Here is a 15,147-nt window from a genome sequence, read left to right on the forward strand (position 1 = left end):
TGTCATATCGATGAGGTGCAGCGTACAAGGGAAAAATAACAGTAAAGGGTAAAAAAAGCATTTCTTTAGAATACAAATCTCTGCTTTAAAAACATAAAAATTATATAAAAAAATAACTTGTGTTTTTAAAGTACAGGTTTTGTGTTTGTAAAGCAGAGAATATGATTGTAAATCTGTACTTTAAAATTACATAATCTGTAGTTTAAAAACACAAATTATTTTCTTATATAATTTTTATGTTTTTAAAACAAAGAATTATATTCTAAAGAACTGTTTATTTTACTGTTATTTTTCCCTTAAGTACGCTGCGCATCTCGTCGATATGACAGATTTCCTAATCTCAATCGTCGTCAACTTTAACGTTTAATATCTCGGTTTAGGGCCCGATCCAACGTTTTTTCTTACAGATTCTTTCATTTCGAGCAAAAACACCCGATAAAAAATTATTCATGCATGAATATATATAAATATGTATAAACATACATAAACAGGTATAAATATTTATAAACATATGTATAATTATATATGAAATATGTCTATACATGTTCATACATCCATCTTTCTTTTGTGTGTGTGTAAAATTATTTTTTAGTATAATAGAAATAATAATAGTAATGTGAAAACATTAAAAATAATTAAAGGGGTAATTTTCGCACTATTTGTTTTGGAAAAAATCCAGTTTAAAAAATGTAAACAAATTACTTATGTATAATTATTGTATATAAAATTATGCGTAATTATGTATGAGCAGTTTTTTTTATATTTTTCCAAGCTTGTTTTTTTCTAAAATAAACAATGCGAAAATTATCCCTTTAATTATTTTTAATGTTTTCACATTACCATTATTAACAAATTTAAGTAGCTAAAATTTAAAAACAATATTACAAAGAGCATACACCACTACGCAAGATCTTATGTGCGGAACAATATATACATAGATTTAGGAAACATAAAAAGAACAATTTCAAAATATATTATAAACGTTTCGGTCTTAATTAGACTATCTTCAATATACATATAATAAATTAATTAATTTAACAAGATGTTACCGCAATTAGATTGACAGATTAATTCAAACAATTAGATTGACAGATTAATTAAAACAAAAATGTTATCGCAATTAGATTGACAGATGCCTTAAATTGAGACTAGAGTTTTGTCAGCTCCAATAAAAATTGACGTGAAAAACGCTTGTTACAACGACAGTTATATACGGATTATATAAATTCGTCCTTTGACAGATTATATTCGATGTATCCATAATTTGAAAAGAGTGACTAAGAGCTCAAACGCATAAAAAAATTACCAGATTCTAAGAAATAAAGCAATTTCTTTCTCTATTATATCCAATCGTTAAGAAAAGCGTAACAGATTCTTATATTATTATATATACCTGCATCGAGAATTTTAGCCAAATAATCAGATTTGTTAAAAAAAAAGATTGTCCTGGTTATAGATAACGATAAAAAAATGTGCTCCCTACAATGAGTCAATGCTTATACATATACTAAGAATGTCTCCGACAGGCTAGGGTCCCCCCTCATTGTAGGGAGCACATTTTGTTATCGTTATCTATAACCAGGACAACCTTTTCTTTTAACAAATCTGATTTTTTGGCTAAAATTCTCGATGCAGGTATGTAATATAAAAATCTGTTACGCTTTTGTTTTAATTAATCTGTCATTCTAATTGTTTGAATTAATTTGTCAATCTAATTGCGATAACATCTTGTTAAATTAATTAATTTATTATATATGTATACTGAAGATGGTCCAATTAAGACCGAAACGTTTATAATATATTTTGAAATTATTGTTTTTATATTTAATAAATCTATACATATATATTGTTTCGCACATAAGACCTTGCGTAGTGGTGTACAGGGTGCGGCGCCAAAATCCGGACAAATTATACATTTTTTCTAAACATATGTTTTATTGCTACAATGAAAAGGTTTACAAAATTTGTTTACCTCCGTTGTTTGTAAGGCCATAAAGAACATATTCACTCAATATATCTCCCGCTTGCTTGAATGACCGCCTCTATTCTCGGTCTGAAGCGTGCGCAGGCACGCTTTAATGTGTCACGGTCCATATCGATGAATCCCGCTTCAATAGCGGCTCTCAATGATGCGACGTTTGGATGTCTGGACTTGTTCGTGACCCTTTCAACTACGCCCCATACGTAGAAGTCCAAAGGATTCAAATCTGGGCTGTTGGGAGGCCAGAATTCTTTCGACCAAAATATGTCGACGTTGTCCGACAACCAATTTTGCACCAAATGACTTGTGTGGGCGGGCACACCGTCCTGCTAGAAAACATATGGCTTTCCAGACGACACAGTTTCCATCCATAACCGACAACCGATGACAATTTTCGGATCGATTGCCCTGGATCCTCAAAAATCAGCTCCTGAGCCCGTTGAATGATGTCGGGCGTCCTGACAACGCGCTCCTTCGAGTGGAATTTCCTCGCCGGTGTTGCAGAACCTTCGTTGGACTTCTCCGACTCATGGTACTTTGCGAAGACATCATACATTCGATCTCGGATACCCGAAGAACCGAATGATTTCTGTCGCTGAGCGCCCGGCGCGAATACTTTCGATAATCGCGGCTCTTCGGTTATACTCCGCACTTGGTTTCAACATTGCGACTGTTTCGAGGTTATGATGGTTTAGTACATGCGTCAAGCTATTTGAATGCCAATCGCGACATCTACCAATGATATTGAACGGAGGGAATTTCAACTTGAAATTTGTCCGGATTTTGGCGCCGCACCCTGTATTACCATTATTATTTCTATTTCACTAAACAATAATTTTACAAAAGAAAGAAGGATGTAAGAACATGTATTGACATATTTCGTATATAATTATACACATCTATGAATATTTATGCGTGTTTATGTTTATACATATTTATACATATTCATGCATGAAAAATTTTTTACCGGGACGCGTCGAATGAGTCTAATTTCATCAAAATCGGAGATGCAGCTTGTATTCTAATTAATTATCACGCATTAATTATAATAAACCTATTCTTAATTAGCGATATCGACTCTGCCGAGCTATCCCGACACTTAGTGTCAGAAGTGGATCCCGTGAACAATAGTATAATACTTACGAGAAGAGACTTAAGAGGAACAGAACACCGTTACAACGTAACCTTGAAACATGGCTTTCGCGGTGAATATCGAAGCACCAGGAGAATTTGATTTCGGCATGCCAGAACTGTGGCCGAAATGGATCAATCATTTCGAGAGATATTTGTCAATGAACAAGTTGGTAGAGGATGAAAAAAAGCTAGACCTGTTATGCTATTTGATGGGTGAAAAATCGGTGGAAATATTAACTCAAGTTGTGCCGACGACATCATCCACCACATTCGACATGGTCAAGAATAGACTCGACTCATATTTTAGTTCAAAGAGGAATGTTGTTTTCCAGAGATACAAATTCAATTCCCGTGTACAAGAAGCGGAAGAAAGTGTTGACTCATTCGTTACGGCATTGTATTCACTAGCGGAAACATGTGAGTATGGCGCTATCGAGAGCGAACTGATTCGCGATCGGATAGTAACAGGCGTTCGAGATGCTCGAGTTTCAGAAAGATTGCGACTAATAAATGATCTGACCGTGAATAAAGCGCTTGAAATAGCTCGCCAAGCAGAAATGCAATCGAAGGAACTTTTATCTTCAAGGAAAATCCTCTGTTATTTGCCAATATTACCCAGTAAGCTAGGATCGTTTAACGAATATAACAAGATTTTGAAGAAAGAAACCGAAAAAAAGGATAAGCAAGAACGTAATTATAATACAATACATCGATCAAAAGCTGTGTCTATGTTAGGAACAAATAATAGCGTTTGTGTGACGGATTTATGCATAAACGCAAAAATTATAAAGCCAGACAAGAATCCAAATTCCTATATTATGAAAACAGAAAAGGATAGTGCGGTGCGTAGAAAGTGCCGCGGACACTCATCATATAAACGAAAAATAGAGATAGAACACAACTACACTCAAGTGTTAATAGGTGATGACAATGTTCCCGCGCAGTTAGACAATAATGATGAACAAGCCTTGAACGAACGAGATGCGAGCGATGCGAGCGATGCGAGCGATGAGAGCGATGCGAGCGATGAGAGCGATGAGAGCGATGCGAGCGATGCGAGCGACAATGTTCCCGCGCAGTTAGACAATAATGACGAACAAATTTCTGCGCAGTTAGACAATAATGATGAACAAGCCTTGAACGAACGAGGTGCGAGCAATGTTGAACAGGACACGAATGGTACCCCTGTTAGAGAAGAAAGGGGCAATAGGTCGCAGAAGATTAACGAACCTCAGAGATCAGTGCGAACCAGGGCACCCAGTAAGGTCTTCCGTGATTGCTTCACCTTTTGAGTTCAAATTCCTCTCAATTTATACGATATTCATGTATATATTTTTCTTTTTTTTAAGCTTTTTCTTTTATTCATATAATATTTATTTTTCTTATCTGTATTGTATTAAGAAAAAAGAGACTTTAATTAAAAAGGAGGATGTTGTGTGAATGTGTAGTGTGGGGTATACGCAGAGAGGTATAGATGGCTGCACGTGAGGCACGACAGGCCGCGGCCCTAGAGAGCCTCACAGGGAGAGAGGGCAATTCACTTTCTCCCTGTGAGGCTCTCTAAAGCCGGCTTGTCGTGCCTCATGTGCAGCCATCCACCTATACTGTTAAAAATGTCACGAAATTTAATGTATTTTTAATTCATAACATTTTATGAAGTTGGTACATTTTTAATTAAATTGTATGTATATTAATAAATTTTATGTAATTTACATAAAATTTAATGTAAGTAAATGTTAAATTTAAGTTACTTGTAACTTTATTTTCATTGACAATATTAAATATTTTAATGTGTCTGCTTGAAATTTGCTTCCATTACATATAACGGAAGCAAATTTCTGTTTTTTTTAACAGTATATAACCTCTTTGCCATATATTCACATTAATCCTTCATATCATAATAAGCATAAGAGTTCTTAATTTCTAATTAAGCAAGTCAGTTTATATACATAATACTCTGTAATAATTATGATTATATGCTTTAAGTTTTCAATTAGTTTTTACTTTTGTTTGAAAATGATTAATATATATTTTAGAGTAAATATTATTTTAATTATTTTTTAATATTTTGAATATTTTTGTTTATGATTTTATGATTAACTGTGTGAATTATTGTAGTACAAGAATGAGATCAAAGGAAAATTAAAGTAAATTATCGATGAACTTCTTTTCAGTAATAATTGTAAAACTAATTTGTTAAAAAAATTAATGCTACTTCTAGTATTTTACTCAAGAAATTATATGTCAAAATTATTATTGTAGTGTTAATTTTTATAATATAGAATTATAATATATTTTCAATTTTTATTGTTTTCAAAATAATAGCAAGTAGTGACAATTGAAATGCGGTAAATACTACATCAAACCATCTATCAAATAGTGCGATAATTTCTAAAGTAATATTTATTATTAATTCTATGATAACTACTATGATCAATAACAATAATTTTAATTTATTATTATTTTTTAATCAAATAATACAATTTTTTGAAATATCATATTTATATATTTTAGTGTAACTATACTATACAATATAACTACAAAAGCTTTGTTTTGTGCAAACGTTAATGGTTTAAAGCAAGTATTTCGATTGTGTTTATATTTAATTATTATTATCATCGTCCATCATTACTCGCAAGGTTGTAAAATAAGAGAGTATAGTTGAAAGATACTGCAACATATAATAATAAATATAGTTAAATTGCATTTGCGTTAATAAAAAAAGTGAATTTTTTATAAAATATAAAGATAATATATAAAAAATGATATTTATATGATTATTAAATTAAAAATTAATTTTTAAAAGCATAATTAAAATATATGTAATATATTAATATATACATATATAATTTTATATAAATATAAATTATACATTTAATACAAATATACATTTATGTATGTATATATATATATATATATAATATACATACATATATACATATACAGGTTGTCCGATAATAATCGCATTATCTCTTGTGATCAGGTAGAATGAATTAAATTGAATCGAAAAGTTCTCTACCATTTTGTAATTTTCGCAATGGTAATAAAATATTATTTTTTGAAGAATGGCTTATAAGCGCGGACATGTAGTAAGGTAAGAGATTTACCGTTTCAGCAGCGATGTTTGTTTGTGCGGGTTCAGAAATTAATATCTTGTTAACTATTGCGAAAATTACAAAATGATAGAAGAGTTTTCGACTTAGTGTAGTCATACTATCGGTACACGAAAATTGTCTCAAATATATATGTATATATATATATATATATATATTTATATATACATATACATAAAGAAAGAGCGAGAGAGAGGGAGAGAATTATGTAATAATGTCAAATAATTAATATAAATAATGTATTATCAAACTTAATCAATTTTTTAAATTAACTTAGAACTTGATCTTACCGATGTAAAGTAACTGAGAGATAATTCGGGCAGAAAGCAAGGTATTGACACTATTATTGGTTTTTGACTTCTCATTATAATAATTTGCAAACATTTCCATACTTCAATTAAATGAATGTCTTTGAGCATATAAAACGCTGTTTGTGCGACGTCTTTACTCTAGTTACATAATAAACATTTTTTAAAATAAAGTTAATTATATTATAACAAAAGATAATAAGTTATTTACCATATACATCAAATGTTCTGCTGGCCAAGTATACAAAAATACTTCTGCTATACCTGTTATACCCACGAATGAAAACTGGAGTATTATTGCTGTAGGTTGATGCTGTTTAAAAAAATTGATTGACACATCATTTCATGTTAATGCTCTTATACACTAAATTTTTTGAGGTAATGGTAATGCCTTCCTTTTTACATAAGTACAGTACCGCTCAAAATTATATTACTTTTCGATTTTTTGAACATAACTTTTATCAAAGTGAATCGAATGTGCTCAAATTTTTACAGTAGACACTTGGTGGCAGGTGTACCTTGTATGTAAAGTATAATGAGATTTGACAATGTATACGTGATTTTTTAATTTTTTACTAATTTTCCTAAAATCACATTATTGTACTTTCTTTACTTTTCATGATACAGTCGTAGTTTTTACCGTCATGACCTGTAGTAGTTAGATTCACCGTTTTACATCATGACAAATACTCGTGGTGTTCAAGATATAAATGAATGACAACAGAAAGCCATCGTAAAGAGCCATAAACAAGGATGGACATACAGAAGAAGCTCACTTAGCAATTTGGCATCTCCAAATCAATAGATCAAGTTCTTAAGCGTTGAAAAGTCTAGCGAAGCTATGCTAAGGAGAAAAAGAATGGCTGACCACATTACACTACTTTTTTTGTCGATCGCAACATTCTTTGCATATCTTACAGCAACTCACATCGTACGACGCCGGGCATTGATGAAAAAATATCGACTTCAGAATAATCTGATCCGTCCGTACAGATCATACAGAGTAACAAAAATAAGTTCATGTTGTTTGATAATGATGGTATAACATTGATTTGTCGTTCCAGAAGACGTCAGATCATTGCTGAGTTGTCTAGTTGAGGTGTGCTTTGGCTCACTCCACTCGCGCCTTCAAATTCTTTGTGGCAATGAATGATTTCTTCATGGGTCGCCGTTTACACATTCTTCCTGCTTGCAGGCGATGGCGTATGATATGTACGGACGGATCAGATTGTTCTGAAGTTGATATTTTCTCATCAATGCCCAGCGTCGTACGATGTGAGTTGCTGCATGCGAAGGATGTTGCGATCGACAAGAAAAGTAGTGTAATGTGGTCAGCCATTCTTCTTCTCCTTAACATAGCTTCGCTAGACTTTTCAACGCTAACTTGGTCTATTGATTTCGAGATGTCAAATTGCTGAGCGAGCTTCTTCTGTACGTCCATCCTTGTTTGTGGCTTTTTACGATGGTTTTCTGTTGTCGCTCATTTATATCTTGAACACTACGAGTATTTATTGTGATGAAAAACGGTGAATCTAACTACTACAGTTAGGTCATGACGGTAAAAACTACGGCTGTATCATAAAAAGTAAAGAAAGTATAATGCGATTTTGAGAAAATTAGTAAAAAATTAAAAAATCACGGTATACATTGTCAAATCTCATCATACTTTACATACAAGGTACACCTGCCACCAAGTGTCTACTGTAAAAATTTGAGCGCACTCGATTCACTTTGACAAAAATTATGCTCAAAAAATCGAAAGGTGATACAATTTTGAGCGGTACTGTACATAAAAATATTATGATGAAGGATACGATGGAAGGATACGATAAAATTGTGTATATGTACCATAATCTCTAAATCATCTTTGATTTTTCAAGAATATTTGATGACCATGATATTTATACACCTCAGTCCCCCGCAACTTGCGGTCTCATGTAAAGGAACACGGTAGTGTTGCTGCGATTGCTTAGCGCCGAGATACTACCGTGACTCCCAGGGCTGGGTAATATTTAAAATAGTTCCATTTTAAATATGTATTTAAAATGGAAGTGGCATTTTGCATTTTCCATTTTAAATGGTTTTTGGAAAATCATTTTCATTTTACATTTGAAATAGAATCATGTCTATCATTTAACTATTTATAAAATAGATAAATGCCAAATGGTTTTTCTATATTTTCATAAATTTTCTCTAGAATCATTGATGTATAAGAAGGACCAAGTCTCATGATTGGCCAAAGATTTTTATGAATATTTAAACAAACTGCAAATTAAACTGTAAAAAGAAAATTAATTCCAGATAGTCCATAAATATCAAATCTTAATTAAAAATATGAATGTTTCAGGTTTATGTAAATACTATATGGATTTCTAAAAATGTATTGTATATTACTCTTAACATCTAATTTTGACCGTAACCGACGCTTCTAGTATTAATTTGATTTATTCAAGTATAAAACGGTCCCATTTCCAAATCATATAAATATTAAAAAATTTTAAATATTTTCGTCACAAATACTTTATTTATAATACTGTAATTAGGACTTCGAATTCCGTTAAAAATAGATTTCAAACGTAAAATACTTTTAAAAAACGTATACCACCCTGGCGAAAAGTTTTTACGAAAAACTACATAGATTGAAACAAGATCTTAGAAATTCTTAGTTTTTCGTAGATATTCGTAGTGGGACGTAGAGTAGCCTTGTTTGTTTGAAAAACCAAGAAATCCTCCGCTCTCAAACAACGTTACTCTATATTTCGCTACAAATATCTACGAAAAACTATGGATTTCTGAGATAAACAAACCTCACTTTATCGTAGTCCCACTACGAAAATTAAAAAATTTCTAAGATCTTGTCTTAATCTATATAGTTTTTTTGTACTTTTTTTATAAAAATTTTTTTTTTGCTAAGGCAGGAAAAATCATTTTGCATTTGAAAACTATTTAAAATATCTATTTATCCATTTTACATTTAAAATGGATTCGAAAAATCTATGCATTTTAAATACACTTTTTAAAAGTATTTTACAATTAGTGTTTTAAATGGAATTTGAAAAGCATTTTATTCAGCCCTGGTGAGCCCTGATTTATGTACAAATTTAGAAGAAAATATATTCAAGTATAAAAAATAATGTATTTTTATAATATTACATATACTTACACTAATGAGCAAAAGACAGACTATTATTAAGCTAATCGTGCTACAACATATAGTTGTAAATGCGAAAGGACAAGCTGCATTTGAAACTTCCTTTGCGTAACTGAATAAATGCATACGACAGGATTATTTAAATCTTTCTAACTAGATTATTCTTACGTAAGATAATGTTTGTAATATTTACATCAGTAACTTTTGATGTTTTTTAATACATTCAAACAACTGATAGACATTTGTAGTTTTTTTTAATTCTTCAGTCAATATCTCAAATCTTGCGGATGCAAACCAAAGCAACATTGCCATATAAACATTCAAACTTAGTTGTCCTGCTACTATTATTCCGACCATAGATTGTTGTATAAAAATTATTGTTTTTACTGGTTGATAAGATACATCAAATGGATATTCGGCCAATGATGGAAATGGTTGATGCATTAAAGGAGGTATTAATACAATAGTTACGAATGCACACCAGTAGAAAGTAACCAAAGATATACCATGAAATACAATACATTTGTCAATGTATCGTTGAATCACAACTTCTTCATGAGGTTTCATTACGTTGCAAAAATTTACTATTTCCATAGTAGCAATCTGCAATAATTACTTGACATAATTGATACATATAGAATGTAGTATTAAAATGTGAATTTTTAATTAATTTGTACGTAAATTTTTTAACGTTAAATATTAATTACCTGTATATGATGATAATGAGTTGAATAAAAAATAAAGTTAAGAGACGAGTGAGTGATGCCACTTAATATAACAACTTGGTTCACTAACGCAGGAGGATCATCAAGATGATTTATGATACCGTATATCAATGGTAATTGTAGACCTGTCGTTACAATTATTATCAAATAATGATATAATGTCATACAAAACATTTTAAATTTTGTCGCATCTTGTGGCAAGGGCCAACACCAAGTTGTGAACACACTTAACTTCACGACAGAAACCACTTCTTTTAGCATCACTTTTCTTCGCATGACTGAAGTATGCTACGTATGTTATAAATGTATTGCAAGTTGATATTATAGGAAATGGAAACTCTTTTGCGAGCCGTTGCGTAATGGATACCTTCCATGTATTTGCAATAATATGATGAAAGGGTGTTATTGTAAAGGGGAGTTACTGTAGGAGAACATGTATTCTTGCGTTTTTCCGTTTCGCGTGGGGTATACGTAAATAAAATTATCATGACGTGATAATACGATGTATGTGAAAAACGGCTAGGTTGCGTGTTTGAATAAGGAGTAACGTTCTCTACCTATAAAAGCTTTAAAAAAAATATGTATGCATAGTAAGATTTCTGTATAATTTTTAAAAAATGTTACGTATTTAGGGTGTTTAGACATTCTAAATATCAGTAGGTAAGAGGTTGATTAAAAAAAGATTTCCCGGATACAACATGTATCTATTCACATATTACCGAGAAACTCTATACTATATTACTTAATCTGTTTATTATTCTATATAATGTAGTTTTATATATTGCTATACAGACTTCAGTAAAACAGTTTTAACTTATAGACTTTCAACGCGCAGTAGCGTTCTTCATTGTACTCTACATAGTAATTTTATAGGTGTATATCCTGTCTGCGATAGGAAGTAGGTGTTCAGAAAGTAACATATGTTTCACTGAAATGATACCCTGTATTGGAAATAAGGATTTCACGCTCGAGACCTTTGTATATAATTTTGAGAAAAGGGAAGATTTGATGTTTCATATTAAGGAAATAGATGGATAGTGCAATGTAGGCTATAGGTGGGTACAATAAATCCATTATGAGGATAATACTGCGTTTCTTTAACTCCACGTTGGAATTTAAAATTATTATATGAGTCAGTATTCGGAAAAATTTCCAAGAACATTCGATTAAAAAAGATCGGACAGTGAATCGGGGAGATTCCGTTAACAAAACGATTCCTTACTGCAGTTTTGAATGCACATAACCATGTTGCACACATGACTGTGTCGCGCATATGATCGGATTATGCACATGATTATCTCGTATACATGCACATTGTAATAAAGAACGTTTATAATTGTGCGGTATTTTATATGCAAGATTTTCAACTTTTTATTCGAAGTGCGGTTTTACATGGGTTAGATTTGAGATCCATCACATTGCCCGGTACAAAACGAGGTCCATTCTATGATTCGATATGGGTTTACAACTTCCCACATGAAGAGAATTTACAATGTGCACGTAAGCAGCATGGACGTGTGTGCAACACACGGTCACGTAGGTACGTGATGTAATCGTGTGTGCAATGTGTTGTGTACAATACGCCATACGTCATGTATACAATGCGCTGTGTGCAATACGTGTGTATATACGAAGTTGTAAGCAATTATTTTGTGGGTAAACGAAATCCTCTTCTAAATAAAAATTTTAGAATAATATAGTTGATATAATTAATATAGTTAATATAATAATATAATTAAAAATGTTTAAAAATAAAATATTTTATACGAATGTATATAGTTGGCAATCTAAAATGACTATAATTATAGTTATTATAACCACATAAAATAGTTGAAATTACCATATAAATGATTCAAGTGACTATAATTTTATAGTTATTTTGGGACAACCATTAAAAATATGATTGTATAACTATAAAATTATAGTCACTTGAATCATTCTTATGATAATTTCAACTATTTTATGGTTATAATAACTATAATTATAGTCATTTTAGGTTGCGAACTATATACCAATTTATTGCTAGAATTATATACATAGTTACTGTTATTATTATTGTAGCAGTAATAATCATAATTATAGTAATATACAATTATAGTTACAAATACAAAACATTTTTCTCTTAGTGTATGAAAATACAGTCGGAATATTTCATAAATGTATAATCTTCCACGTATATCAACATTTTTATTTTTTTTTTCCTGAAAACGCCATATTTAGCATTTAGTGTTTGCGAAAGTAAAATATTTATAATCAAAAATATATATAAAAACTGCAATAAGAGAGTGCAGTATTGAGTAGGGTAGGTAGTCCAACCAGTAGTACACTATGAACCATTGCGATATTTCGTAAATGCGACTTTATTAGATTGTGCTGCTATCATGCAGAAACTCGCATTTGAATCCCTCCTTGACTTCTCAGTCGACTGGCAGATCGCGCCAAGGACGGCCATGTAATGTCATATTTTAAGAATTTTGGGTTGCAAAGTAAATTTTTTTTGTAAGTTTTAAGTATTTTTTATGTTTTTGTTGTTACATTTATCATTTTTTTCATTGTGCAATAGTTTTGTGTGCACACTTGGCTTTATTATTGTGTAAGGAACTTTTTCTGTTACATTATTTTACTACATTATTTAGGAAGTTATCGTGGAAAAGGTTAGGTGGTCTAAAATGAATCATTTTGACGTAGTAAACAATGAACATGGTACATTGTAGACCACATAACCTTTTTTATGATAACCTTCAAAATAATAATCCATTGTAATAATTATTTAGGATAGGGCCCCTCCTCCCATCTAAAATCTCAATAAAAATATACTCATTTGACGCGTTTTCACTCAAAACGAAAGAAAAACGCGGTAGTCGGCCTTGTGAATCCTCACCACCTTATAATTACCTATTTTATAAATAAACATTTTAAAATATAGCAAAACTAAAATAATCCCAACAATTCGCAGATAAAACATGTAGTTCATTATTAAAAATAGCATGGTTCATTGTGTAATACCTCTTGTACACAATGAACCATTTCCCGTTTTTTAAAATAATCGAAATTGTGACTAAACTTAAAGAATATTTTTTGCATCTGTTGGAAAGATCTGATCGGCTGCTATCAGTAAGACAGTCATCGTTTTACATGCACCGAGAAAAACTGTCGCTGTGGAGTTTGCGTAAAACATTACGTACCCGTTTACTTACCGTTGGTAAAACTTTTTCTCGTATGGTTCCGCTCACTCGAAATTACGCTTCATTTCCGAAATCGAGTACTAAAGTTTAATTCGATTTTTTAGCTGGTATGTAGTTTATACCTGTGCTATAATTAAATAAATAAAATCGACTGAAAAAATTACATTCATGATTTTCAAAAGTATAAGATAATGTAATTTTTGTGAAGATGCAATCTTGCTCCGGATAAACAGAAGTGAAAAATTGGGTTTTTATAGTGAATGGTTGTTTCTGTGTAAGATAATATTTTAATATAAGTAATACAAAATTTAGATTATATTTGTGATAGAAAGAACAAAATTGGTCTCAATGTCTATAATTCTAAATTAATAAAATAATAATTTTTTTTTTAGTAAATTATGTAAAGCCTAAGTCGTGTCTATTTATTTAATTTTCATAATATTATAACAACCGTAATATCATGTTACGAATTTTTTGAAATTTTGTAGCCTTCATCGGAAGTGGCCAACAACATGCAAACGTCAGATCTACTTTTAAGGCAATAATCTTTTCTAGTGTCATGATAGCAATAATAATGTCGTGGTGTATTAGAGATAGAAAATAACGTACTTTATTACGATTCTCGCTCGACTAAAGTGTTATAAATAACGTTCCTCAAGAATTCGAGGAAGAACAGCGAGATATTAAACACTTAAATTACAGTTACGTTGCATTCATTTATATTTTAAAGCAAAATGTACTTTCCTTCGGCAGAGCGATGCGTGCGGAACTATAATGTGGCAGAAATTATGAGAGAGGAAAGGAAATAATAAAATACAGTAGGATTGTATATATTGATTTTTTGTTAAACGTAGGTCAGTATTTTTTGCGCTTTCTGAAGTATTATTGACTAAACATTGAAATAATTACATCATATATGTATAACGCGTGTTATGAAATAGAAAATTTAGAAGCAAATACATCTAAGGTTATTAATGTAAACCTTATATTAATAGAAAAATATTTTATGTTGTATCTAAAGAATCTCTGTGTGTATAAAAAATAATTTTTATTATAAACGATGGTCTTTATTATATACCTATGTTAAATAAAAACTTTCTTTTAATCTTGAAATAATACGTGGTAAAAAATTAACTTTATAGTCTTTGTTTAGTTGATATTGAATATAATTGTAATGTGTGAAAAAGATGCAGCTTGTAACATGATAAAATTAAGTTAACTTTATGTTAAATAGCACAGACTAATATATTCGGCAATTTTTAGTAATTAATATCTTGTTAACTATTGCGAAAATTGCAAAATGGTAGAGGAATTTTCGACTCAGTTTATTCCGCTTTACCCTTATGCAAGAGTTTTATCGTTACTCAAATACCCGTATAAGTATATTATAAATGTGTAGGCTATTATACATAATTATATATAAGCACATGAAATATTTTGAAGTATTTCAAATCTAACGTAGTATCGTTTGCAATATATCATAAAGTACGAGCATTCCAAAGGAGTGAAATTTTACTCCAAAAAAGAAATAAAATTAATATTTTTTTGTA

At 30.8% G+C, this 15,147-nt stretch overlaps 1 protein-coding gene across 1 annotated transcript; it reads right to left on the reverse strand.

Annotated features, from left to right (window-relative positions):
- Positions 1 to 5,709: 5,709 nt before the first annotated feature.
- On the reverse strand, positions 5,710 to 7,977 carry LOC108761750 (uncharacterized). The gene is made up of 4 exons (XM_018508464.1): positions 7,753 to 7,977; positions 6,748 to 6,849; positions 6,519 to 6,677; positions 5,710 to 5,786 (listed from the first exon to the last, which is right to left on the reverse strand). Exons 1-4 carry the CDS (start codon positions 7,975 to 7,977, stop codon positions 5,718 to 5,720), a joined length of 555 nt encoding a protein of 184 aa, XP_018363966.1. The 3' UTR covers positions 5,710 to 5,717.
- Positions 7,978 to 15,147: the final 7,170 nt, after the last annotated feature.

Source organism: Trachymyrmex cornetzi, unplaced genomic scaffold (genome assembly GCF_001594075.2).
Source record: "Trachymyrmex cornetzi isolate Tcor2-1 unplaced genomic scaffold, Tcor1.1 scaffold262, whole genome shotgun sequence".
Classification (NCBI taxonomy): Eukaryota; Metazoa; Arthropoda; class Insecta; order Hymenoptera; family Formicidae; genus Trachymyrmex; species Trachymyrmex cornetzi.

Excerpts from the sequence above, each read along its gene's own strand:
- LOC108761750 (XM_018508464.1), bottom strand. The coding sequence starts at position 7,977 with ATGGACGTACAGAAGAAGCTCGCTCAGCAATTTGACATCTCGAAATCA. Across the intron at positions 6,678-6,747 it reads CAGAACATTTGATGTATATG|AGTAAAGACGTCGCACAAAC; the intron begins GTAAATAACTTA and ends TTATGTAACTAG. Across the intron at positions 5,787-6,518 it reads CTCTCAGTTACTTTACATCG|TATCTTTCAACTATACTCTC; the intron begins GTAAGATCAAGT and ends TATATGTTGCAG.